At 39.1% G+C, this 27,854-nt stretch overlaps 2 protein-coding genes across 2 annotated transcripts; both read left to right on the top strand.

Moving 5' to 3' along the window:
• Nucleotides 1-27,854, top strand: LOC115225185 (zinc finger protein 679-like; the record flags this gene model as incomplete). Its single annotated transcript, XM_036513889.1, has 3 exons — nucleotides 1-67; nucleotides 5,991-6,187; nucleotides 27,603-27,854. Coding segments are annotated over exons 1-3 (516 nt in total), but the record flags the coding sequence as incomplete, so codon positions are not given.
• LOC118768212 (zinc finger protein 436-like) lies at nucleotides 10,258-21,601 on the top strand. Its single transcript, XM_036514314.1, has 3 exons — nucleotides 10,258-10,491; nucleotides 20,308-20,568; nucleotides 21,157-21,601. The coding sequence occupies exons 1-3, from the start codon at nucleotides 10,437-10,439 to the stop codon at nucleotides 21,315-21,317; spliced, it is 477 nt and encodes a 158-aa protein (XP_036370207.1). The 5' UTR covers nucleotides 10,258-10,436; the 3' UTR covers nucleotides 21,318-21,601.

Here is a 27,854-nt window from a genome sequence, read left to right as displayed (position 1 = left end):
ATGAATAATTCAACTAAAGCAAAAATCTCTGATAAAAGAGAGAAGCCATATCACTGTGATATCTGTGGTAAGTCATTCTCTAAAATTGGTAATCTAAGAAGGCACAGACGTGTTCATACAGGAGAAAAACCATATCAGTGTGATATCTGTAGTAAATCATTTTCTCAAAATGGCCCTTTAACCAGACACCTACGTATTCATACAGGAGAGAAGCCATATCGTTGTGATATCTGTGGTAAATCATTCTCTGGAAGTAGTGACTTGCCTAAACATAAACGTATTCATACTGGGGAAAAACCATATCAATGTGATATCTGTGGTAAGTCATTTTCTTGTAATAGCAATTTAATCAGTCACAGACGTATTCATACAGGAGAGAAGCCATATCATTGTGATATCTGTGGTAAATCATTCTCTCACAGTAGTTACTTGCCTAAACATAAACGTACTCATACAGGTGAGAAGCCATACCATTGTGATATATGTGGTAAATCATTCTCTCACAGTAGTGACTTGCCTAAACATAAACGTATTCATACAGGTGAGAAGCCATACCATTGTGATATATGTGGTAAATCATTTTCCTATAATTCTAATTTAAACAAGCACAAACGTATCCATATAGGTGAGAAGCCATATCATTGCGATATCTGTGGTGAATCATTCTCTGAAAATAGCACTTTAGCTAGACACCTACGCATTCATACAGGAGAGAAGCCATATCAGTGTGATATCTGTGGTAAATCATTTTCTGGTAAAAGCAATTTAATCAGTCACAAACGTATTCATACAGCTTAAAAACCATATCATTGTGATATCTGTGGTAAATCATTCTCTCACAGTAGTGACTTGCCTAAACATAAACGTATTCATACTGGGGAAAAACCATATCATTGTGATATTTGTGGTGAGTCATTCTCTCAAAAAGGCCACTTAAGTACACATATGAATATTCATACACAAGTCTAACAGTATCAGTATCAAAATATATTACAACCCGGCAGGACAAGTGAGACCACAACCCATGGCCTCTACCTGGGATGTAGCCAGTCCACTTTTGCATACCTTACCTTCCTGGGACACAAAACTCTACTTCTGAAGACCTGTTGAGGCAAGTGAGAATCAGAATCAAAATCGAAATCAATCAACATCAGTGGAAATTGTACCTGTGATAACAGTGCTGGTGGATCGTAAAACGCACTATCCGATCGTGGCCATTGCCAGTCTAGCTTGACCCCGTGCCGGTGGCACGTAAAAAGCACCATCCGAACGTGGCCGTTGCCATTACCGCCTCAACTGGCTTCCGTGCCGGTGGCACGTAAGAAGCACCGAGCGATCGTGGCCGATGCCAGCCTCCCCTGGCCCCTGTACCGGTGGCACGTAGAAAGCATCCACTGCACTCACAGAGTGGTTGGCGTTTAGGAAGGGCATCCATCTGTAGAAACACTTCCAGATCAGACTGCAACCTGGTGCAGCCTCCTGGCTTCCCAGACCCCAGTCAACCGTCCAACCCATGCTAGCAGGGAAAACAGATGTTATACAATGATGATGAGGAGGATTCTCCATTGTTTCCTGTGACAGACAGCTGTTCTTTTGTGTACTGGACATTTCCAATGTTTTGTTATTAAACATTTTGTAAAAATAAAATTTTTTGTGCATGCTTATTCTCTCTTTCTCTTTCTCTTATACTTGTTTCAGTCATTTGACTGTGGCCATGCTGGAGCGCCGCCTTTAATAGAGCATCTCGACCCCGGGATTTATTCTTTTGTAAGCCCAGTACTTATTCTATCGGTCTCTTTTGCCGAACTGCTAAGTGACGGGGACATAGACACACCAGCATCGGTGGTCAAGCAATGCTAGGGGGAAATACACAGACACACAAACACACACACACATTCATATATATATATATACATATATACGACGGGCTTCTTTCAGTTTCCGTCTACCAAATCCACTCACAAGGCATTGGTCGGCCTGAGGCAATAGTAGAAGATACTTACCCAAGGTGACACGCAATGGGACTGAATCCGGAACCATGTGGTTGGTAAGCAAGCTACTTACCACACAGCCACTCCTGCGCCTATATGTATATTGTGATTACATTTTCTTTTGAGTTGTCATATTTTGTGCCATGGTTTCTGGATAATCGGTAGCCATCTTATTTCTGGTGCCACTACAATCTTTCTATTTTCATGCCCTGCACTCAAGGGGGAGCCCTGTAGTGACGCCTTGTCCCGGACACCACTTTAGGATTTTCATCCACGCAGGGGTAAGAGCCTGCCGGAAGCCCCTTATGTGTATGTGCAGTCATCATCAGCATCAGATAGGCTTGACCACCGTCCTCTCTCTCTCTTCGCCCCTGCTTCCAACCAAGCCGGACGCAACTTGACCAGCTCCGTGTGGCTGGAATTCTGAAGGTGATCCATGACTTCAGCGAATCTGTGAAGTATGCCTTCACAATCGTGATTAAACTGTCTCTGCTGCTTCTGCACCAAGGCGACCTAGCTGCTGATTGTCCAGAGATGTAACGCTTGTACAGACAGAAAGATAGATATTGTTATTTGTTCAGAGATCCTTGTTCTATTGATTTTTTAATGGCTTTGCGGGGTGACTGGGGAAATGTAAAGATGTGCACGACCACCCTTGGAAGGTTTTGAATGACCATAGAAAGTGCGAGCCCTCTAACTGAAAAATTGTGGATTTGTAAAAAAGACACACACACAGACATTTTGCCGTTTATATATATATTTAATGGCTTTGCGGGGTGACTGGGGAAATGTAAAGATGTGCACGACCACTCTTGGACGGTTTTGAATGACCATAGAAAGTGCAAGCCCTCTAACTGAAAATTGTGGATTTGTATAAAGGACAGGCACACACAGACAGACATTTAGCCATTTATATTGTTATGGTTTGGCTAGTGCAGTATTTCTTGACCCACTTTTTGGGAGTGGCGCCGGCACGTCTTGAAGAAAAGCAACAGCCCTTTGTTTACTGGAAGAGTAATGGCTTTTTGGAGGGACCTTTTGGCCTTGTGCGGTCGATTTGGGGTCAGAGAGATGTGAGGGCCGAGGAAGAGGAAAGTAGTGAGAAAGATAGAGTAAGGGCTGAGAGCAGATAGAGAGAGTATAAGGCTAAGAGACAGATTGAGGATAGAGATAGGCAGTTAGGGCTGAGAGCAGATAGAGAGGATATTAGCAGTGAGAGAGGATGAGGGGCAGAGGAAGACAGGCAGAGAGTATAGCAGAGCTATGGTAGTGGCAAGGACAGAGCAAGTGAGGTTTTTGCACAGTCGGATTTTGGAAGTCAGAGCAAGCGGTTGGGATGCGAGAGCTTGGCAGGTTGGATCTAGCAGCGCAAAAAGGGATATATACAGAGGAATAGGCGACAGAGAGAGAGAAACTACAATATGGGACACTGTCTATTCTAATCAGGAATTAAGGTATTTAATTGTATTGATACGTGCTACGATGTAAAGAGACTGTAGAAGGAAAAAAAAGAATTGGTGTATTGAACAGTGAAAAGAACTGAGACAGTGAAATGAACAATGTGAATTGTGTAAAGACATTTTGTACAGTGTTGTGATTTGAACATTGTATAATGTCCTTCGAACTGTATATGACTTGTTGTGTCGTTACCGGACTGTTATATTGTTTCTTGCATGTTTAAATGCTTTGATCTGTTGTATACCTGTATTGATTTGTTGTTTCCTTTAAATGCTTTGATGTTGTAACAATTAATTGTCATAAACTAGTTGTTAAATGTAAGCCAGTTGTTGCCTTGCAGTTTTGTGTCTCTCTCGGTTGCCTCTGTGTCTCTCTGCTGCTGCTACAGTTGATGTTGTTGTTCTATCTCTCCTCTCTCTGGGTTCCGTGGCAAACCTGCCCGTTCGGGCGAGCGGCGACGGGTGATTCAGTAACAATATATATAGAGATGTTGATGTAATTCAACCTAAGGAGACATCTACAGCTGGCTACACGACATGATCTGTTTATATTCGCGAGTGCCCGTTCTCCATATTTTATTTGTTAGTATAAAATACTTTTAAAAATGGAAGACTTAGCAAGACCAGTGAGAACAGTCAAAATCAAAATCAAACCAAATCAATTCATATATCAGAAAGCAGAACCAAATTGAGGTCGATCAACATTAGTGGGAATTGCAGCTGTGGTTAAGCGAACCATCCGATCGTGGTCGTTTCCGGCGCCGCACCGTCTAGCCTCCGTGTCGGTGACACGTAAAAGCACCACCCATTCGTGTCCGTTGCCAGCCTCACCTGGCCCCTGTGCCAGTGACACGTAAAAGCACCATCCGTTCTTGGCCGTGTGCCAGCTCTGCCTGGTCCCCGTTTCGGTGGAACGTAAATGCACCACCCATTCGTGTCCGTTGCCAGCCTCGATGGCCATGTGCCGGTGACACGTAAAAGCACCATCCGTTCGTGGCCGTTTGCCAGCTCTGTCTGGCGCCCGTGTCGGTGGCATGTAAAAGCACCACCCGTTTGTGTCCGTTGCCAGCCTCGCCTGGCCCCTGTGCCAATGACACGTAAAAGCACCAACCGTTCGTGACCGTTTGCCACTTCTGTCTGGCCCTTGTGCGGGTGGCGCGTTAAAAGATCCCCAAAAGGTATCCAAGCATTGTTCTTTAGATGAGAGAGAAGTGTGAAGGAAGGACAATGATTGGACAGGAGAGAAAATAACGTCAGAAACGGATCGGAAGTGCAACGGCCTGACGTCACATCAGGAAGATATAAGTCAAAGATGCCTTCTTTCTTTCGGTGTCTGCGACGGGGTCCAGTTCGTGCGCTGGAAACGGTCGTAGATTAGAATATTTGAGTGTATATATTCTATAATACCTTGAAGGTAAAATCGTTGACAGAATGGGACACCGGAACGAAACGAACCAGTCAGAAAATTGAAGAACTATAACCATATAAAGGGATATAACTTTCCTTAATTAATTAATTAAGGTGCTTAATTAACGATCACTGACTCGTTGTTTGTATCTGAATACGGTAAGTTGACAAAGATTTATTTTAAGGCTGTAATGATGATGATAATACCAATAATGATAAGGTACTACTAGCGAACAGTGGTCCCGGTGCGAGCACTCGCGTTAGCTAGTCGTAAGTACATTATTTTTGTAAACAAACTAAGGTTAGGGTTAAAAAGTCGTAGGATCGACTACATACGACTAGCTTGCACGAATGCGCGAGTGCGCGCACCTGGACCGCTGTTCGCTAGTAGTACCGCGCACCTCTCCAAGATAATGACGCTTACTTGTGAGAAAAAGTTAGGAAATGGGAAATATATCCAGAATACATAAAGTATGGAGAAAATTAGAAAGATTAATCTATTTTTTAAATATTTTATACTAAAAAATAAAATACGGAGAACGGGCACTCGCGAATATAAACAAACATATAAGGGTACTATTTAAGAAGAGAGGTCCCGGTGGGCGCGCTAGCTAGTCGTGACTAGTCGATCCTTACTTGTATTTTTGTTTTATTTACTTTGTTTTAAAAAAATGAACGTAACTTCGGTATAGGTACCGGAAGTACCAGATGCATTTCAAGAAAGTGTCTGTTATCTTCAGAAATATAAACAAAGCCACTCACGGTACTTATACCGAAGGATCGCCAAAAAATTATTTACTTTGTGTAAAAAAATTATTTATTTTGTGTTTTATTTACTTTGCTAGGTAGTCGTTGTAGGATCGACTAGTCACGACTAACTAGCGCGAGTGCGCTCACTGGGACCACTCTTCTTAAATAGTACCGGAGAAAATTAGAACGATTAATCTATTTTTTTAACTATTTTATACTAAAAAATAAAATACGCAGAACGGGCACTCGCGAATATAAACAAACATGTATGTACGTATACGTATGTATTTATGCATATATATGTATTATTATATATACATATATATGTGTGTGTGTATACAAATATATTTGTAGTGAATCTTGAAGTAGATTGGATCCACCATAGCTAAAATTTTATTTAACCCTTCACCAAAACGTATTCATACAGGAGAGAAGCCATATCATTGCGATATCTGTGGTAAATCATTCTCTCACAGTAGTCACTTGCCTAAACATAAACGTATTCATACTGGGGAAAAACCATATCATTGTGATATCTGTGGTGAGTCATTCTCTGAAATTGGCACTTTAACCGGACACCTACGTACTCATACAGGAGAGAAACCATATCAGTGTGATATCTGTGGTAAATCATTCTCTACCAGTAGTGACTTAAATAAACACAAACGTACTCATACAGGAGAAAAACCATATCAGTGTGATATCTGTGGTAAATCGTTTTCTGTAAGTGCTGAATTACCTAAACACAAACGTACTCATACAGGAGAGAAACCATATCAGTGTGATATCTGTGGTAAATCATTTTCTCGAAGAGCTGATTTACCTAGACACAAACGTACTCATACAGGAGACAAACCATATTAGTGTGATATCTGTGGTAAATCATTTTCTGAAAATAGCAATTTAACTCGTCACAAATTTATTCATTCTGGGGAAAAGCCATACCATTGTGATATCTGTGGTGAATCATTTTCTAGAAGTAACAATTTAACTGATCACAAACTTATTCATACAGGAGAGAAGACATATCAGTGTGATATCTGTGGTAAATCATTCTCTACCAGTGGTGACTTAAATAAACACAAACGTACACATACAGGAGAAAAGCCCCATCATTGTAATATCTGTGGTAAATCATTTTCTAGAAGTAACACTTTAACTCATCACAAACATATCCATACAGGTGAGAAGCCTTATCATTGCGATATCTGTGGTAAGTCATTTTCTGGTAATAGCAATTTAATCAGTCACAAACGTATTCATACAGCTTAAAAACCATATCATTGTGATATCTGTGGTAAGTCATTTTCTGGTAATAGCAATTTAATCAGTCACAGATGTATTCATACAGGAGAGAAGCCATATCATTGTGATATCTGTGGTAAATCATTCTCTCACAGTAGTGACATGCCTAAACATAAACGTATTCATACTGGGGAAAAACCATATCATTGTGATATCTGTGGTGAGTCATTCTCTCAAAAACGCCACTGAAGTTCACATATGAGTATTCATCCACAGGTGTAATCGTATCAATATCAAAATTTGTTACAACCCGGCAGGACAAGTGAGAACATAACCCATGGTCTCTACCTGGGATGTAGCCAGTCCACTTATGCATACCTTTTCTTCTTGGGACAGAAAACTCTACTACTGAAGACCTGTTTATGCAAGTGAGAATCAAAATCGAAATCAATCAACATCAATGGAAATTGTAGCTGTGATACCAGTACTGGTTGCACGTAAAAAGCACCATCCGATCGTGGCCATTGCCAGCCTCGCCTGGCCTCTGTGCCGGTGGTACATAAAAAGCAACGACCGATCGTGGCCGAAGCCAGCCTCCCCTGGCCCCTGTACCGGTGGCACGTAAAAAGCATCCACTACACTCACAGAGTGGTTGGCGTTCAGGAAGGGCATCCAGCTGTAGAAACACTGCCAGATCAGACTGCAACCTGGTGCAGCCTCCTGCTTCCCAGACCCCAGTCAACCGTCCAACCCATGCTAGCAGGGAAAACAGAGAGTTAATCAATGATGATGATGAGGATTCTCTATTGTTTCCTGTGACAGACAGCTGTTCTTTTGTGTACTGGACATTTTCAATGTGGGCGCACTCGCGCAAGCTAGTCGTAAGTAGTCGATCCTACAATTTTTTTTTATTAAACTAAGTAAATAAATTATTTTGGTTAATTTATAGATCCGCGCCCAGGTGGCAAAAATGGAAAAAAATATGTGTAACAGGTGTAAGGCATCGTATATTGAAGGAATATGACGAAAAAAAAAAGCTCGCTGACAAAGGAGGGGGTGGGGAGGAGGCTTGGAAAATTCACACGATCAACCGTACTAGATTGGCGCCCGGGTGGCAAAAATGGTAAAAAATGTGTAAAAGGTGTATATATATACATGTGTATATATATCACAGACACACACACACACACTTACGTGCGCAAACACACATGCACACACACAGACAAACACGCACACACACATATTTCCATATCTGTGACTTGTGTTTGTCCCAAGTCAACGCTTCATTTTCGGTTTCGGCTGTTTACGTCATCGTAACTTAGCAATTCGACAAAAGGAGAAGGAAGGAATGAGTAGCAGTCTGAAGAGAGATAAGCCCAGCCGTCGATGAGTATGAGTAAACACGCTGATGTGGTGCTCCAGCATGGCGGTCGTTCAAGAATCGAAACTAGCAAACTTCGGACGATAAAATCTATTTTGTAGGTAAATAGTCTCAAGGGAGAGAACTCTTATATATATATATAAACCACATATATTTAAGAGTAGTCTCCCTTAAGACGTTGAAGAGAGAATATAGAACTGAAGCGGTTTCGCAACATTGTTCAAGGGAGCAAACTCTAGTACCATATATTTGTGAGTATTCTCCCTTGACACCAATCGTTATGCCTGCGAAATGGTACAGGGGTTGAGAGACGGAGATGGAGAGAGTCAGACCGACAAGCAGTCGGACGGTCACGTAAATCGGTGAATGAAGGATAGAAACGTATTCTGTGTCATTCCATAAATAATGCGGGTTTTTTAAAAATTTATTTTTCAAAATTAAGATAGGCAGTGTTTTTTTTTTAATCTAAAATTTTCTACATATATATATATGTATGTGTGTATATATATGTATATATATATATGTGCGTGTGTGTATATATATGTATATATGTGTGTGTGTATATATAGATATGTGTGTGTGTGTGTATATTTATATATATATTTGTATATATATATATATCTGCACTCACACATACACACGCATATATATATATATATATATTTCATTTCATTTCATCTGATTTCAGCTGATGAGCTGTGGCCATGCTGGGGCACCACCATTTAAAACTTTGTCAACAACCAGCCATGGGACTTGAACCCAGATCCCTTGGAGATGTATATTTATATGTATGTATATATATTCATGCATCCATTCATATATACATACATATATATATATATATAGGAGTTGAGGGAACCTGTGGAAGAGGTAGACCCAGGAAAACCTGGGACGAGGTGGTGAAGCACAACCTTTGAACTTTAGGTCTCACCAAGGAAATGACTAGAGACCGAGACCTATGGAAGTATGCTGTGCGTGAGAAGACCCGGCAAGACCCCTCAGAACAGTCAAAATCAAACCAAATCAACATCAGTGGAAATTGCAGCTGTGGTTAAGCAAACCATCCGATCGTTTGTCCGTTGCCAGCGTCGCCTGGCCCCGTGCCTTTGGCATGTAAAAGCACCATCTGCTCGTGTCCGTTGGCAGCCTCGCCTGGTCCCCGTGCCGGTAGCACGTAAAAGCACCATCCCTTCTTGTCCGTTGCCAACCTCAACTGGCCCCTGTGCCGGTGGCACATAAAAACACCATCCGTTCGTGGCTGTTTGCCAGCTCTGTCTGGCACCTGTGCAGGTCGCACGTAAAATGCACCCACTACACTCACGGAGTGGTTGGCGTTAGGAAGGGCATCCAGCCGTAGAAACACTGCCAAATCTGACTGGGCCTGATAAAGCCTTCCGGCTTCACAGACCCCAGTTAAACCGTCCAACCCATGCTAGCATGGAAAACGGACACTAAATGATGATGATGATGATGATGATGATTCATCAATACATCAAACTTATCTTATAAAGGAAATCTGTGAAAAACAACAGCAAAATATTTCTTCTGGACGATGGAATTAACAGCAACAATTTGAAGTCTTTGCTGTCTGGAATATAGAGGAGATGATTGATTTACAGGTTAATTAAGCTTGGATAACTTTACAAAGGGTTAGACAATTGTCACCTCTTGATTTACATATTGAGCAAAATCTCAGATGAAAGAAGCATAGCATTAAATTAATCTCTGAAAATAGCAACACAAATATATTCATAGAAATGAATTTTTTTCCTATTTCAGAATGACATACCATGTTGATTTAAAAGAAATTTCTTCATTCAGAGGTGTGTCTGATATTTTGATTGACTTTCATCAATTAAAGGAAGACCATATATTCATAAGGCACATTCATCAATACATCAGCCTCTTTATATAAATAAAATCTTCGACGAACGATGGGGAAATATTTCTTCTGGATGATGGAATTAAGAGCAACATTTTTTTTGCCATCTGGAATGTAGAGATGATGATGAACCTACAGGTTAAGTTTGAGTAACTTTACAAAAGAGTTAACCAATTTATATCTTCTGTTTTAGATATTAAGCAAGATCACCAATGAAAGTAACATAACATTTAATTATTCTCTGATGCATTTGAACACAAACATTCATAGTAATGAAACAGATACTATCATTGTGATATGTATAACGAAATTATTCTCTCATAATGAATAATTCAACTAAAGCAAAAATCAATGATAAAAGAGAGAAGCCATATCACTGTGATCATCATCATCATCATCATCGTTTAACGTCCGCTTTCCATGCTAGCATGGGTTGGACGGTTCTACTGGGGTCTGGCAAGCCCGAAGGCTACACCAGGCCAGTCAGATCTGGCACTGTTTCTACAGCTTGATGCCCTTCCTAACGCCAACCACTCCGAGAGTGTAGCGGGTGATTTTATGTGCCACCGACACAGGTGCCAGACGAGGCTGGCAGACGGCCACGCTCGGATGGTGTTTTTTATGTGCCTCCGACACAGGTGCCAGACGAGGCTGGCAGACGGCCACGCTCGGATGGTGTTTTTTATGTGCCACCGACACAGGTGCCAGACGAGGCTGGCAGACGGCCACGCTCGGATATTGTGTTTTCGGTGTTTTTCTTATGTGCCACCGACATAGGTGCCAGACGGGCTGGCGAACGGCTACGATCGGATGGTGTTTGTTACGTACCCAAGGCACGGAGGCCAGTCGATGCGTTACCGGCTACGGTCCCTTTCGGATGGTTTCCTTATGTGCCACCGGCACTGGTACCACAAGGATACAAATTCCATTGATGTTCATCTATTTTGATTTGGTTTGACTTGATTCGATTTGACTTTGATTTGATTTGCCTCAACAGGTCTTCACAAGTGTCACAAGCAGGAAGGTATGCACAGGTGGACTGACTACGTCCCAGGTAGGGGCCACGGGTTATGGCTTCACTAGTCTTGCCGGGTCTTCTCACGCACAGCATACTTCCATAGGTCTCGGTCTCTAGTCATTTCCATGGTGAGACCTAACGTTCGAAGGTCGTGCTTCACCACCTCGTCCCAGGTTTTCCTGGGTCTACCTCTTCCACGGGTTCCCTCAACTGCTAGGGATTGGCACTTTCTCACACACCTATCTTCATCCATTCTTGCCACATGACCATACCAGCGCAATCTTCTCTCTTGCACGCAACAACTGATGCTTCTTAGGTACAACATTTCTCTCAGGGAACTAACGCTCTGTCGAATAAGTACACTGACATTACACATCCATCGGAGCATACTGGCTTCATTCCTCATGAGCTTACGCATGTCCTCAGCAGTCACGGCCCATGTTTCACTGCCATGTAGCATGGCAGTTCGAACACATGCATCATACAGTCTGCCCTTTACTCTGAGCGAGAGGCCTTTAGTCACCAGCAGAGGTAAGAGCTCCCTAAACTTTGCCCAGGCTATTCTTATTCTAGCAGTTACACTCTCAGCGCACCCACCCCCACTACTGACTTGGTCACCTAGATAACGGAAGCTATCAACTACTTCTAGTTTTTCCCCCTGGAAAGTGACGGAAGTTGTTTTCTGCAGATTTTCGGAGGTTAATGCTCCCGAGCATCTGCCACATATAAAAACTATCTTCCCAGTTAGCCTACCTTTGACATTGCTGCACCTCTTATGTGTCCATAGCTTACACTGGGTACATCTTATAGAGTTTCTACCTACACCTTTTCTACAGATCGAGCAGGGCCATCTTCCTGAGGACATTTGTGGATTGCCTATCTTTCTACTTATTAGTACTTTGGTTTTAGCTAGGTTGACTCTAAGGCCCCTCGATTCTAAACCCTCCTTCCACACCTGGAACTTCTCCTCCAGTTCTGATAGTGACTCACAATTAGAGCGAGGTCGTCAGCATAGAGGAGCTTCCAGGGGCAACCTGTCTTGAATTCCTCTGTTATTGCCTGGAGGACTATGATAAATAGGAGGGGGCTGAGTACTGAACCCTGGTGGACCCCAACCTCTACTTTGAAATCTTCTGTGTACATGTTGCCAACCATAACCTTGCTTACGGCATCTCTGTACATGGCTTGCACAGCCCTCACCAGCCATTCATCTATCCCTAGTTTCCTCATTGACCACCAGATGAGGGATCGGGGGACCCTATCAAAGGCTTTCTCCATGTCAACGAAAGCCAGGTACAGGGGCTTATCTTTGGCTAGGTATTTCTCCTGCAGCTGCCTTACCAGGAATATAGCATCAGTGGTGCTTTTCCCTGGCACAAACCCAAACTGCATCTCATCTAAACTAACTCTCTCTCTAATCAGTTGGGCTATGACCCTCTCCGTAACCTTCATTACCTGATCCAACAGCTTGATACCTCTGTAATTATTTGTATCTAGGGCATCACCTTTACCTTTGTAGCAGTTGACTAGTACGCTGCTACACCAGTCATTGGGTATGACTCCTTCGTGTATCACCTGGTTAACTATACGGGTGACTAGGTTATAGCCGACACTGCCAGATATTTTGAGCATCTCTGCAGTAATTCCTGATCGGCCTGGGGCTTTCCCTGTCTTCATGCTTCTAATTTCCTTAGCTACCACGGAACTATCAACTCGGATAGCTGGTCCCTCTGTTGGGTCAACATTCGGCAGACTCTCTTTATCCCATTCATTTTCTTTATTCAGCAACCTTTCATAGTGGCATCTCCAAACCTCTCTCTTTGCATCTGTGGTAAGTCATTCTTTCAAAGTGGTAATCTAAGAAGGCAGAGACGTGTTCATACTGGGGAAAAACCATATCAGTGTGATATCTGTGGTAAATCATTTTCTCGAAGTCCTGACTTACCTAAACACAAACGTACTCATACAGGAGAGAAACCATATCAGTGTGATATCTGTGGTAAATCATTTTCTGAAAATAGCACTTTAACTCATCACAAATTTATTCATACTGGGGAAAAGCCGCATCAGTGTGATATCTGTGGTAAATCATTTCCTCAAAATAGCAATTTAACTCATCACAAATTTATTCATACTGGGGAAAAGCCACATCAGTGTGATATCTGTGGTAAATCATTTCCTCAAAGTGCTGACTTACCTAAACACAAACGTACTCATACAGGAGAGAAACCATATCAGTGTGATATCTGTGGTAAATCATACTCTACCAGTGGTGAATTAAATAAACACAAACTTATTCATACAGGAGAGAAGCCAAACCATTGTGATATCTGTGGTAAATCATTCACTAGAAATAGTAATTTGACTACTCATATACGTATTCATACTGGGGAAAAACCATATCAGTGTGATATCTGTGGTAAATCATTTTCCCAGCATTCTACTTTAAACGGGCACGAACATATTCATACAGGTGAGAAGCCATATCATTGTGATATCTGTGGTAAATCATCTCTCACGGTAGTGACCTGCCTAATCACAATCGTATTCATACTGGGGAAAAACCATATCATTGTGATATCTGTGGTAAATCATTCTCTTGTAGTAGTCATTTGTCTGGTCATTTGTCTGGTAAGTCATTTTCTGATAATAGCAATTTAATCAGTCACAAACGTATTCATACTGGGGAAAAACCATATCATTGTGATATTTGTGGTGAGTCATTCTCTCAAAAATGTCACTTAAGTACACATCTAAGTATTCATACACAGGTGTAATCGTATCAATATCAAAATTTGTTACAACCCGGCAGGACAAGTGAGACCACAACCCATGGCCTCTACCTGGGATGTAGCCAGTCCACTTATGCATACCTTATCTTCTTGTGAAGACCTTTTGAGGCAAGTGAGAATCAGAATCAAAATCAAAATCAACCAACATCAATGGAAATTGCAGCTGTGATACCAGTGCTGGTGGCATGTAAAAAGCACCATCCGATCATGGCCGTTGCCAGACTCGCCTGGCCCCCATGCGGCTGGCACGTGAAACGCACCATCCGATCGTGGCCGTTGCCAGCCCCATCAGGCGCCTGTAATGGTGGCACGTAAAAAGCACCCACTACACTCACGGAGTGGTTGGCATTAGGAAGGGCATCCAGCCGTAGAAACATTGCCAGATCAGACTGGGCCAGGTGCAGCCTTCTGGCTTCCCAGACCCCAGTTGAACCGTCCAACCCATGCTAGCATGGAAAGCGGACGCTAAATGATGATGATGACAAGAATTATGAATATTTTGTCTGCTAAAAGACAGGGTTTATTCCTCTTCAAGCTTGACATTATCAACTTCAGGTTCTTGGATGTCAACATGAAATTCATGAATCACAACTTCAATATCATTTATATATCTAAATATATCAACACAGAGATGACTTTGGTTTCTGAAGAGGATTGTGCTGGATTTTTGAGGAATTTGTTATGAGAGAATAAAGGAATGGGAATAAGGAATAAAAGTTTTAAGTGACATTGATTTTGTCTTTGTTATGTTTTCATCATCATCATCCTCATCCTTCTTCTTCTTCTTCTCCTCCTAATCCTCCTTCTTTTTCTTTTTCTTCTTCTTCTTCTCCTTCTTTTTGTTTTTATTCTTCTTCTTCTCCTCCTCCTCCTTCTTCTCCTCCTCCTTCTTCTTCTTCTTCTTCTTCTTCTTCTTCTTCTTCTTCTTCTTCTTCTTCTTCTTCTTCTTCTTCTCCTCCTCCATCTTCTCCTTCTTCTTTTTCTTCTTCTTCAGTGTCCATTTCCTTTGCATGCCTGGGTGGGAAATTGTGACCTGAGCTGGCAAGCCAGAGTGCTGCTCCAGGTTCCACTCATATTTTGCTTGCTTTCTTTGGCTGTATGTCCTTAGGACGTCCATTGCGGTGAAAAACATTCTGTGCCTTATGAATATGTCCCTCGTTTAAGAAACAGATTGGGTTTATTTACATTTGTGAAGGAAAAAGATACCCTCCTCCCCACCCCTAACCCTAAAACAGATTGAAATGCAATAGATCGATACTAGGGTCATAATTATGGGTGACAATTTCATATGACACCGCTAGAAAAAACTGCCGTTCAAACCGAAAAGATCCGAATGTGTGAGTACACTTTATTGAAAGAATCTTGTAAAAATTTGAAAACCCTTGAAAGTGAAGTTCTTGACAGAAAGGGACAAAGAGGAAACTACAACGAATCCCACCAGTCAGTAGAGCCACCTATAGGAGAACTGAAAGAAGACAACCATGTAAAGGGAAATAACTTCTGCTACATTTCAACCCCGGTTCAACAATTAAATTCTTAATTAAGGTGCTTAATTACTGATTCACTGACTCGTTGCTTATTTGTGAATACGGTATTTTGATAAAGATTTACTTTAAGGCTGTAATAGTGATAATACTACTACTACTACTAATAATAATAATAATGTGAATAATAGAATTCTGTGAACCTCTTTATGTTACAGTAATTATTTTTCGAAGCTGGAACCTGACAACGATTAAGAAAATGTGCTGGTAGCACGTTAAAAGCACCAACTGATCGTGGCCGATGCCGGACTCCCCTGGCACCTGTGCAGGTGGAACATAAAATGCACCCACTACACTTCTGGAGTGGTTGGCGTTAGGAAGGGCATCTGTAGAAACACTGCCAGATCAAACAGAGACAACTTACAAATTACAATTTTCTCAAGAAAGCCAAGAGAAAAAAATGTTTTATTTTGACACATTCTCCCAGTAAACGAAATTTTAAAGTGTTTAGTTAACTAGAAATTGTGTTGAAAACTGCCGTTGAAAAGGAAAAGATCCCTCAACAAAGCTATTGACGAACGAAATATTGTGAAGCATTTTGTCTGGCGTGCTAGTGACCCTGCCAGTAAATAATGGGATTATGTGAACCCTTCAATGTTAAAGTAATCATATAGAAGTGAAAACGGATCTTTTCGGTTTGAACGACAGTTTTTTCTAGTGGTGCCATATGAAATTGTCACCCATAATTACGACCCTGGTATCAATCTATTGCATTTCAATCTGTTTTAGGGGAAGGGTATATATTTTTTTTCACAAATATAAATAAACAAAATCTGTTTCTTAAACGAGGGACATATTCATACGGCACAGAATGTTTTTTTTACCTCAATAAACGTCAGTGATTGGTTGAAATTGCAGAAATTGAAGAAAAAAAACAACAAATATCTTACAAACCGTTGAATTTTCTCAATAAAGCCAAGAGAAAAAGATGTTTTATAAACACATTCTACCAGTATACGAAGTTTAAAAGTGTTTAGTTACGTGGAAATTATTTTAAAAAACTGCCGGTCAAACCGAAAAGATCCCCAAAAGGTATCCAAGCATTGTTCTTTAGATGAGAGAGAAGTGTGAAGGAAGGACAATGATTGGACAGGAGAGAAAATGACGTCAGAAACGGATCGGAAGTGCAACGGCCTGACGTCACATCAGGAAGATATAAGTCAAAGATGCCTTCTTTCTTTCGGTGTCTGCGACGGGGTCCAGTTCGTGCGCTGGAAACGGTCGTAGATTAGAATATGTGAGTGTATATATTCTATATTACCTTCAAGGTAAAATCGTTGACAGAATGGGACAAAGAAGACAACGGAACGAAACGAACCAGTCACAGAAAATTGAAGAACTATAACCATATAAAGGGATATAACTTTCCTTAATTAATTAATTAAGGTGTTTAATTAACGATCACTGACTCGTTGTTTGTATCTGAATACGGTAAGTGGACAAAAATTTATTTTAAGGCTGTAATGATGATGATAATACCAATAATGATAAGGTACTACTAGCGAACAGTGATCCCGGTGCGAGCACTCGCGTATCCGCGCTTGCTAGTCGTAAGTAGTCGATCCTACAATTTTTAAAACTAAGTAAATACATTATTTTTGTAAACAAACTAAGGTTAGAGTTAAAGAGTCGTTGTAGGATCGACTACATACGACTAGCTTGCGCGAGTGCGCGCACCGGGACCACTGTTCGCTAGTAGTACCGCACACCTCTCCAAGATAATGACGCTTACTTGTGAGAAAAAGTTAGGAAATGGGAAATATATCCAGAATACATAAAGTATGGAGAAAATTAGAAAGATTGATCTATTTTTTAAATATTTTATACTAAAAAATAAAATACGGAGAACGGGCACTCGCGAATATAAACAAACATACAAGGGTGTAAGAGTTAGCAGTTCCTTCTCTAAGCTTCGATTCGAAATCGAATCCAAGAATCATCGGTCGTCAAATACCAATGCATGTATAGGCACGAAATTAAGAATCCCTTTGTTCTGACAAAAACTGATTGATCATCTCCCTTTGACCTCCGACCTGACCAATGTCAGGACAAAGGGATTCTTAATTTCGCGCCTATACATGCATTGGTATTTGACGACCGATGATTCTTGGATTCGATTTCGAATCCAAGCTTAGAGAGGGAAGTGCTAACTCTTACAAGGGTACTATTTAAGAAGAGAGGTCCCAGTGCGTGCATCTGCAGTAGCTAGTCGTGACTAGTCGATCCTTACTTTGTATTTTTGTTTTATTTACTTTGTTTTAGAAAAATTATTTTCTTTGTTTGAAAAAATGAGCGTCATTTCGGTATAGGTACCGGAAGTACCAGATACATTTCAAGAAAGTGCCTTTTTTTTATATATATATGGGGGGTTATGGTTAAGGTTTGTGTTAGTGGTGGGAGAAAAGGGTTTCTGTTATCTTCAGAAATGTAAACAAAGCCACTCACGGTACCTATACCGAAGGATCGCCAAAAAATTATTTACTTTGTGTGAAAACAATTATTTATTTTGTGTTTTATTTACTTTGCTAGGTAGTCGTTGTAGGATCGACTAGTCACGACTAACTAGCGCAAGTGCGCTCACCGGGACGTCTCTTTTTAAATAGTACCAGAGAAAATTAGAACGATTAATCTATTTTTTAACTAATTTATACTAAAAAATAAAATACGCAGAACGGGCACTCGCGAATATAAACAAACATGTATGTACGTATACGTATGTATTTATGCATATATATGTATTATTATGTATACATATATGTGTGTGTGTAGGGTGAAAGAAATTGAATATTAATTAATAACATCAATTTCGTATGGATTTTGGCGTTTGGTTCAGCAAATTATGTTTTTGATATACTCTACCGATGATTCGAAAATGATTTGTAAGTAAAATTACACAATCTATTAACGATGAAACAATTGTATAGAGTTAATCCATTTTTTCGTTATTTTTCATTTGTCCTGCCCGCTTACATTCTTGGCGTGTTGAATTAATGCTTGAGAACAATTCTTTAGTGGTGGATTCCCTTTGCCGATCTATTTCTAGCGTTAGAGTGACCATATGTGGTCCCTCTCTTAATACTTGTATGTATATATATATATATATATATATATATATATATATATATATATATATATATATATATATGTGTGTGTGTGTGTGTGTGTGTATACAAATATATTTGTAGTGAATCTTGCACGCATGAAGTAGATTGGATCCATCCTTGCCAAAATTTTAATTAACCCTTCACCAAAATTTTTGCAATGGCAGAGCAATAGAGAAATCTCTATACAGAATGTTGTAAAAGTTTCAATGCCTCAATGGATTCTGACCCCTGCAAACATAGACATTAAATGGATGACAGTGTTGATGTTGTAAGATTTGCAATGTTGAATTACTATGTCGTTTAATGATTCTCTTTATCTCACTGCTTCTTTTTTTTCCTATTTCAGAATATAACATCCTGTTGATATGAAAGAAATTACTTCATTCAGATGTGCCTCTGATATTTTATCAGCTCCCATCAACCAAAGGAAGATGATATATTTATAAGGAGCATTCATCAATACATCAAACTCATCTTATAAAGGAAATCTGTGAAAAACAACAGCAAAATATTTCTTCTGGACGATGGAATTAACAGCAACAATTTGAAGTCTTTGCTGTCTGGAATATAGAGGAGATGATTGATTTACAGGTTAATTAAGCTTGGATAACATTACAAAGGGGTTGACAATTGTCACCTCTTGATTTAGATATTAAGCAAAATCTCAGATGAAAGAAGCATAGCATTAAATTATTCTCTGAAAATAGCAACACAAATATATTCATAGAAATGAATTTTTTTCCTGTTTCATAATATCATACCATGTTGATTTAAAAGAAATTTCTTCATTAACATGTGTGTCTGATGTTTTGATTGACTTTCATCAATTAAAGGAAGACCATATATTCATAAGGCACATTCATCAAAAGATCAGCTTCTTTATATAAATAAAATCTTCGCCGAACGATGGGGAAATATTTCTTCTGGATGATGGAATTAAGAGCAACATTTTTTTTGCCATCTGGAATGTAGAGATGATGATGACCCTACAGGTTAAGTTTGAGTAACTTTACAAAAGAGTTAACCAACTTATATCTTCTGTTTTAGATATTAAGCAAGATCACCAATGAAAGTAACATAACATTTAATCATTCTCTGATGCATTTGAACACAAACATTCATAGAAATGAAACAGATACTAGCATTGTGATATGTATAACGAAATTATTCTCTCATAATGAATAATTCAACTAAAGCAAAAATCTCTGATAAAAGAGAGAAGCCGTATCAGTGTGATACCTGTGGTAACTCATTCTCTAAAAGTGGTAATCTAAGTAGGCACATACGTGTTCATACTGGAGACAAACCTTATAAGTGTGATATCTGTGGTAAATCATTCTCTCAAATTAGTCACTTGACTCAACACAAACGTGGTCATACAGGAGAGAAACCATATCAGTGTGATATCTGTGGTAAATCATTCTCTCGAAGAGCTTATTTAACTGAACACAAACGTACTCATACAGGAGAGAAACCATATCAGTGTGATATCTGTGGTAAATCATTCTCTCAAAGAGCTTATTTAACTGAACACAAACGTACTCATACAGGAGAGAAACCATATCAGTGTGGTATCTGTAGTAAATCATTTTCTAACAAAAGCTCTTTAACTTATCACAAATTTATTCATACTGGGGAAAAGCCGCATCAGTGTGACATCTGTGGTAAATCAATTTCTCGAAGTGCTGACTTACCTAAACACAAACGTACTCATACAGGAGAGAAACCATATCAATGTGATATCTGTGGTAAGTCATTCTCTCAAAGTTGTAATCTAAGGCACAGACGTGTTCATACAGGAGAGAAACCATATCAGTGTGATATCTGTGGTAAATCATTTTCTGACAATAGCACTTTGACACATCACAAAATTATTCATACTGGGAAAAAGCCGCATCAGTGTGATATCTGTGGTAAATCATTCTCTCAAATTAGTCACTTGACTCAACACAAATGTGGTCATACAGGAGAGAAGCCATTCCATTGTGATATCTGTGGTAAATCATTCTCTCAAATTAGTCACTTGACTCAACACAAACGTGGTCATACAGGAGAGAAACCATATCAGTGTGATATCTGTGGTAAATCATTTTCTCGAAGAGCTCATTTAACTGAACACAAACGTACTCATACAGGAGAGAAACCATATCAGTGTGATATCTGTGGTAAATCATTCTCTACCAGTAGTAACTTAAATAAACACAAACGTACTCATACGGGAGAGAAACCATATCAGTGTGATATCTGTGGTAAATCATTTTCTGACAAAAGCTCTTTAACTCTTCACAAATTTATTCATACTGGGGAAAAGCCGCATCAGTGTGATATCTGTGGTAAATCATTTTCTCGAAGTGCTGATTTAACTGAACACAAACGTACACATACAGGAGAGAAACCATATCAGTGTGATATATGTGGTAAATCATTTTCTCGAAGTGCTGATTTAACTGAACACAAACGTACTCATACAGGAGAGAAACCATATCAGTGTGATATATGTGGTAAATCATTTCCTCGAAGAGCTGATTTACCTAGACACAAACGTATTCATACAGGTGAAAAACCATATCATTGTGATATCTGTGGTAAATCATTCTCCAGAAGTAATCATTTGTCTGGTCACAGACGTATTCATACTGGGGAAAAACCATATCATTGTGATATCTGTGGTAAATCATTCTCCAGAAGTAATCATTTGTCTGTTCACAAACGTATACATACTCGGGAAAAAACCATATCACTGTGATATCTCTGGTAAGTCATTTTCTGATAATAGCAATTTAATCAGTCACAAACGTATTCATACAGGTGAAAAACCATAACGTTGTGATATTTGTGGTGAGTCATTCTCTCAAATACGCCAATTAAGTACACATCTGAGTATTCATACACAGGTGTAATCGTATCAATATCAAAATTTATTACAACCCGGCAGGACAAGTGAGACCACAACCCATGGCCTCTACCTGGGATGTAGCCAGTCCACTTATGCATACCTTATCTTCTTGTGACACAAAACTCTACTTGTGAAGACCTTTTGAGGCAAGTGAGAATCAAAATCGAAATCAACAACATCAATGGAAATTGCAGCTGTGATACCAGTGCTGGTGGCATGTAAAATGCACCATCCGATCGTGGATGTTGCCAGTCCCGTCTGGCCCCCGTGCCAGTGACACGTAAAAAGCACCATCCGACCGTAGCTGTTTGCCAGCCCCGTCTGGCACCTGTGTCCGGTGGCACGTAAAAAGCACCCACTACACTCACGGAGTGGTTGGCATTAGGAAGGGCATCCAGCCGTAGAAACATTGCCAGATCAGACTGGGCCAGGTGCAGCCTTGTGGCTTCCCAGACCCCGGTCGAACCATCCAACCCATGCTAGCATGGAAAGCGGACGCTAAATGATGATGATGACAAGAATTATGAATATTTTGTCTGCTAAAAGACAAGGTTTATTCCTCTTCAAGCTTGACATTATCAACTTCAGTTTCTTGGATGTCAACATGAAATTCATGAATCACAACTTCAATATCATTTATATATCTAAATATATCAACACAGAGATGACTTTGGTTTCTGAAGATGATTGTGCTGGATTTTTGAGGAATTTGTTATGAGAGAATAAAGGAATGGGAATAAGGAATAAAAGTTTTAAGTGACATTGATTTTGTCTTTGTTGTGTTTTCATCATCATCATCATCATCCTTCTTCTTCTTCTTCTCCTCCTCATCCTCCTTTTTCTTTTTCTTCTTCTTCTTCTCCTTCTTTTTCTTTTTCTTCTTCTTCTCCTCCTCCTTCTTCTCCTCCTCCTTCTTCTCCTCCTCCTTCTTCTTCTTCTTCTTCTTCAGTGTCCATTTTCTTTGCAGGTTTGGGTGGGAAATTGTGACCTGAGCTGGCAAGCCAGAGTGCTGCTCCAGGTTCCACTCAGATTTTGCTTGCTTTCTTAGGCTGTATCCCCTTAAGACGTCCATTGAGGTAAAATAACATTCTGTGCCATATGAATATGTCCCTCGTTTAAGAAACAGATTGGGTTTATTTACATTTGTGAAGAAAAAAAGATAGCCTTCCCCCCCACCCTTAAACCTAAAACAGATTGAAATGTAATAGATCGATACTAGGGTCATAATTATGGGTGAAAATTTCAACAAATCAATGACGTCTATTGAGGTGAAAACATTCTGTGCATAATGAATATGTCCCTCGTTTAAGAAACATATTGGGTTTATTTACATTTGTGAAGGAAAAAGATACCCTCCTCCCCCACCCCAACCCTAAAACAGTTGAAATGCAATAGATCGATACTAGGGTCATAATTATGGGTGACAATTTCATATGACACTGCAAGAAAAAACTGCCGTTCAAACCGAAAAGATCCGAATGTGTGAGTACACTTTATTGAAAGAATCTTGTAAAAATTTGAAAACCCTTGAAACTGAAGTTCCTGACAGAAAGGGACAAAGAGGAAACTGCAAAGAATCCCACCAGTCAGTAGAGCCACCTATAGGAGAACTGAAAGAAGACAATCATGTAAAGGGAAATAACTCTGCAACACTTCAACCCCAGTTCAACAATTAAATTCTTAATTAAGGTGCTTAATTACTGATTCACTGACTCGTTGCTTATTTGTGAATACGGTAAGTTGATAAAGATTAACTTTAAGGCTGTAAAGGTGATACTACTACTACTACTAATAATAATAATAATGTGAATAATAGAATTCTGTGAACCTCTTTATGTTACAGTAATTATTTTTCGAAGCGGGAACGTGACAGCGATTAAGAAAATGTGCTGGTAGCACGTTAAAAGCACCAACTGATCGTGGCCGATGCCGGACTCCCCTGGCACCTGTGCAGGTGGAACATAAAAAGCACCCAATACACTTCTGGAGTGGTTGGCGTTAGGAAGGGCATCCAGCTGTAGAAACACTGCCAGATCAGACAGAGACAAATTACAATTTTCTCAAGAAAGCCAAGAGAAAAAATGTTTTCTGTTGACACATTCTCCCAATTTTAAAGTGTTTAGTTAACTAGAAATTGTGTTGAAAACTGCCGTTGAAAAGGAAGAGATCCTCAACAGAGCTATTGACGAACGAAATATTGTGAAGCATTTTGTCTGGCGTGCTAGTGACCCTGCCAGTAAATAATAGGATTATGTGAACCCTTCAATGTTAAAGTAATCATATAGAAGTGAAAACGGATCTTTTCGGTTTGAACGGCAGTTTTTTCTAGTGGTGCCATATGAAATTGTCACCAATAATTACGACCCTGGTATCAATCTATTGCATTTCAATCTGTTTTAGGGGAAGGGTATATTTTTTTTTTCACAAATATAAATAAACCAAATCTGTTTCTTAAACGAGGGACATATTCATACGGCACAGAATGTTTTTTTTTACCTCAATAAACGTCAGTGATTGGTTCCAATTGCAGAAATTGAAGAAAAAAAACAACAAATATCTTACAAACAGTAGAATTTTCTCAATAAAGCCAAGAGAAAAAGATGTTTTATAAACACATTCTACCAGTATACGAAGTTTAAAAGTGTTTAGTTACGTGGAAATTATTTTAAAAAACTGCCGGTCAAACCGAAAAGATCCCCAAAAGGTATACAAGCATTGTTCTTTAGATGAGAGAGAAGTGTGAAGGAAGGACAATGATTGGACAGGAGAGAAAATGACGTCAGAAACGGATCGGAAGTGCAACGGCCTGACGTCACATCAGGAAGATATAAGTCAAAGATGCCTTCTTTCTTTCGGTGTCTGCGACGGGGTCCAGTTCGTGCGCTGGAAACGGTCGTAGATTAGAATATGTGAGTGTATATATTCTATATTACCTTCAAGGTAAAATCGTTGACAGAATGGGACAAAGAAGACAACGGAACGAAACGAACCAGTCACAGAAAATTGAAGAACTATAACCATATAAAGGGATATAACTTTCCTTAATTAATTAATTAAGGTGCTTAATTAACGATTGCTGCCTCGTGGTTTCTTTCTGAATACGGTAAGTTGACAAAGATTTATTTTAAGGCTGTAATGATGATGATAATAGCAATAACGATAAGGTACGACTAGCGAATAGTGGTCCCGGTGCGCGCACTCGCGTATCCGCGCTTGCTAGTCGTAAGTAGTCGATCCTAAAATTTCTAAAACTAAGTAAATACGTTACTTTTGTAAACAAACTAAGGTTAGGGTTAAAAAGTCGTAGGATCGACTACATAAGAATAGCTAGCACGGATGCGTGAGTGCGCGCACCTGGACCACTGTTCGCTAGTAGTACCGCGCACCTCTCCAAGATAATGACACTTACTTGTGAGAAAAAGTTAGGAAATGGGAAATATATCCAGAATATATAAAGTATGGAGAAAATTAGAAAGATTGATCTATTTTTTAAGTATTTTATACTAAAAAATAAAATACGGAGAACGGGCACTCGCGAATATAAACAAACATATAAGGGTACTATTTAAGAAGAGAGGTCCCGGTGGGCGCGCTAGCTAGTCGTGACTAGTCGATCCTTACTTTGTATTTTTGTTTTATTTACTTTGTTTTAAAAAAATGAGCGTAACTTCGGTATAGGTACCGGAAGTACCAGATACATTTCAAGAAAGTGTCTTTTTTTTATATATATATCGGGGGTTATGGTTAAGGTTTGTGTTAGGGGTGGGAGAAAAGGGTTTCTGTTGTCTTCAGAAATGTAAACAAAGCCACTCACGGTACCTATACCGAAGGATCGCCAAAAAATTATTTACTTTGTGTAAAAAAATTATTTATTTTGTGTTTTATTTACTTTGCTAGGTAGTCGTTGTAGGATCGACTAGTCACGACTAACTAGCGCGAGTGCGCTCACCGGGACCACTCTTCTTAAATAGTACCGGAGAAAATTTGAACGATTAATCTATTTTTTTAACTATTTTATACTAAAAAATAAAATACGCAGAACGGGCACTCGCGAATATAAACAAACATGTATGTACGTATACGTATGTATTTACGCATATATATGTATTATTATATATACATATATGTGTGTGTGTAAGGGTGAAAGAAATTGAATATTAATTAATAACATCAATTTCGTATGGATTTTGGCGTTTGGTTCAGCAAATTATGTTTTTGATATACTCTACCGATGATTCGAAAATGATTTGTAAGTAAAATTACACAATCTATTAACGATGAAACAATTGTATAGAGTTAATCCATTTTTTCGTTATTTTTCATTTGTCCTGCCCGCTTACATTCTTGGCGTGTTGAATTAACGCTTGAGAACAACAATTCTTTAGTGGTGGATTCCCTTTGCGGATCTATTTCTAGCGTTAGAGTGACCACATGTGGTCCCTCTCTTAATACTTGTATATATATATATATATATATATATATATGTGTGTGTGTGTGTGTATACAAATATATTTGTAGTGAATCGTAAAGTAGATTGGATCCATCCTTGCCAAGATTTTAATTAACCCTTCACCAAAATTTTTCCCACTGCAGAACAATAGAGAAATCTCTATACAGAATGTTGTAAAAGTTTCAATGCCTCAATGGATTCTGACCCCTGCAAACATAGACATTAAATGGATGACAGTGTTGATGTTGTAAGATTTGCAATGTTGAATTACTATGTCGTTTAATGATTCTCCTTATCTCACTGCTTCTTTTTTTTTCTATTTCAGAATATAACATCCTGTTGATATGAAAGAAATTACTTCATTCAGATGTGCCTCTGATATTTTATCAGCTCCCATCAACCAAAGGAAGATGATATATTTATAAGGAGCATTCATCAATACATCAAACTCATCTTATAAAGGAAATCTGTGAAAAACAACAGCAAAATATTTCTTCTGGACGATGGAATTAACAGCAACAATATGAAGTCTTTGCTGTCTGGAATATAGAGGAGATGATTCTTTTACAGGTTAATTAAGCTTTGATGACTTTTCAAAGGGGTAGACAATTGTCACCTCTTCATTTAGATATTAAGCAAAATCACAGATGAAAGAAGCATAGCATTAAATTATTCTCTGAAGATAGCAACACAAATATATTCATAGAAATGAATTTTTTTCCTATTTCAGAATATCATACCATGTTGATTTAAAAGAAATTTCTTCATTCAGATGTGTGTCTGATGTTTTTATTGACTTTCATCAATTAAAGGAAGACCATATATTCATAAGGCACATTCATCAATACATCAGCCTCTTTATATAAATAAAATCTTCCACGAACGATGGGGAAATATTTCTTCTGGATGATGGAATTAAGAGCAACATTTTTTTTTGCCATCTGGAATGTAGAGATGATGATGAACCTACAGGTTAAGTTTGAGTAACTTTACGAAAGAGTTAACCAATTTATATCTTCTGTTTTAGATATTAAGCAAGATCACCAATGAAAGTAACATAACATTTAATTATTCTCTGATGCATTTGAACACAAACATTCATAGAAATGAAACAGATACTATCATTGTGATATGTATAACGAAATTATTCTCTCATAATGAATAATTCAACTAAAGCAAAGATCTCTGATAAAAGAGAGAAGCCATATCAGTGTGATATCTGTGGTAAGTCATTCTCTAAAAGTGGTAATCTAAGTAGGCACAGACGTGTTCATACTGGAGAAAAACCATATCAGTGTGATATCTGTAGTAAATCATTTTCTCAAAATAGCAATTTAACACATCACAAATTTATTCATACTAGGGAAAAGCCGCATCAGTGTGATATCTGTGGTAAATCATTTTCTGGAAGTGCTGCCTTACCTAACCACAAACGTGGTCATACAGGAGAGAATCCATATCAGTGTGATATCTGTGGTAAGTCATTTTCTGGTAATAGCAATTTAATCAGTCACAGACGTATTCATACAGGAGAGAAACCATATCAGTGTGATATCTGTGGTAAATCATTCTCTACCAGTGGTGTCTTAAATAAACACAAACGTACACATACAGGAGAAAAGCCCCATCATTGTAATATCTGTGGTAAATCATTTTCTAGAAGTGACAGTTTAACTGATCACAGACGTATTCATACAGGAGAGAAGCCATACCATTGTGATATCTGTGGTAAATCATTTTCCCATAATTCTACTTTAAACAAGCACAAACGTATCCATACAGGTGAGAAGCCATATCATTGCGATATCTGTGGTCAATCATTCTCTGAAAATAGCACTTTAACTAGACACCTACGTATTCATACAGGAGAGAAGCCATATCATTGTAATATCTGTGGTAAATCATTCTCTTGCAGTAGTGACGTACCTAAACACAAA

The sequence above is a fragment of the Octopus sinensis genome, linkage group LG27 (assembly GCF_006345805.1).
Source record: "Octopus sinensis linkage group LG27, ASM634580v1, whole genome shotgun sequence".
In the NCBI taxonomy this organism is placed as follows: Eukaryota; Metazoa; Mollusca; class Cephalopoda; order Octopoda; family Octopodidae; genus Octopus; species Octopus sinensis.
Note: the sequence above shows the minus strand (reverse complement) of the source record. Positions and strands in the feature narration are given on the sequence as shown.

Bases quoted from the DNA above. Each gene is read 5' to 3' on its own strand.
- LOC118768212 (XM_036514314.1), top strand. From the start codon at position 10,437: ATGAATAATTCAACTAAAGCAAAAATCAATGATAAAAGAGAGAAGCCA. The intron at 10,492-20,307 runs GTGATCATCATC...AACCATATCAAT, and splicing joins AAGAGAGAAGCCATATCACT to GTGATATCTGTGGTAAGTCA. The intron at 20,569-21,156 runs GTAAATCATTCT...GTGATATCTGTG, and splicing joins ATTCCATTGTGATATCTGTG to GTAAATCATTCTCCAGAAGT.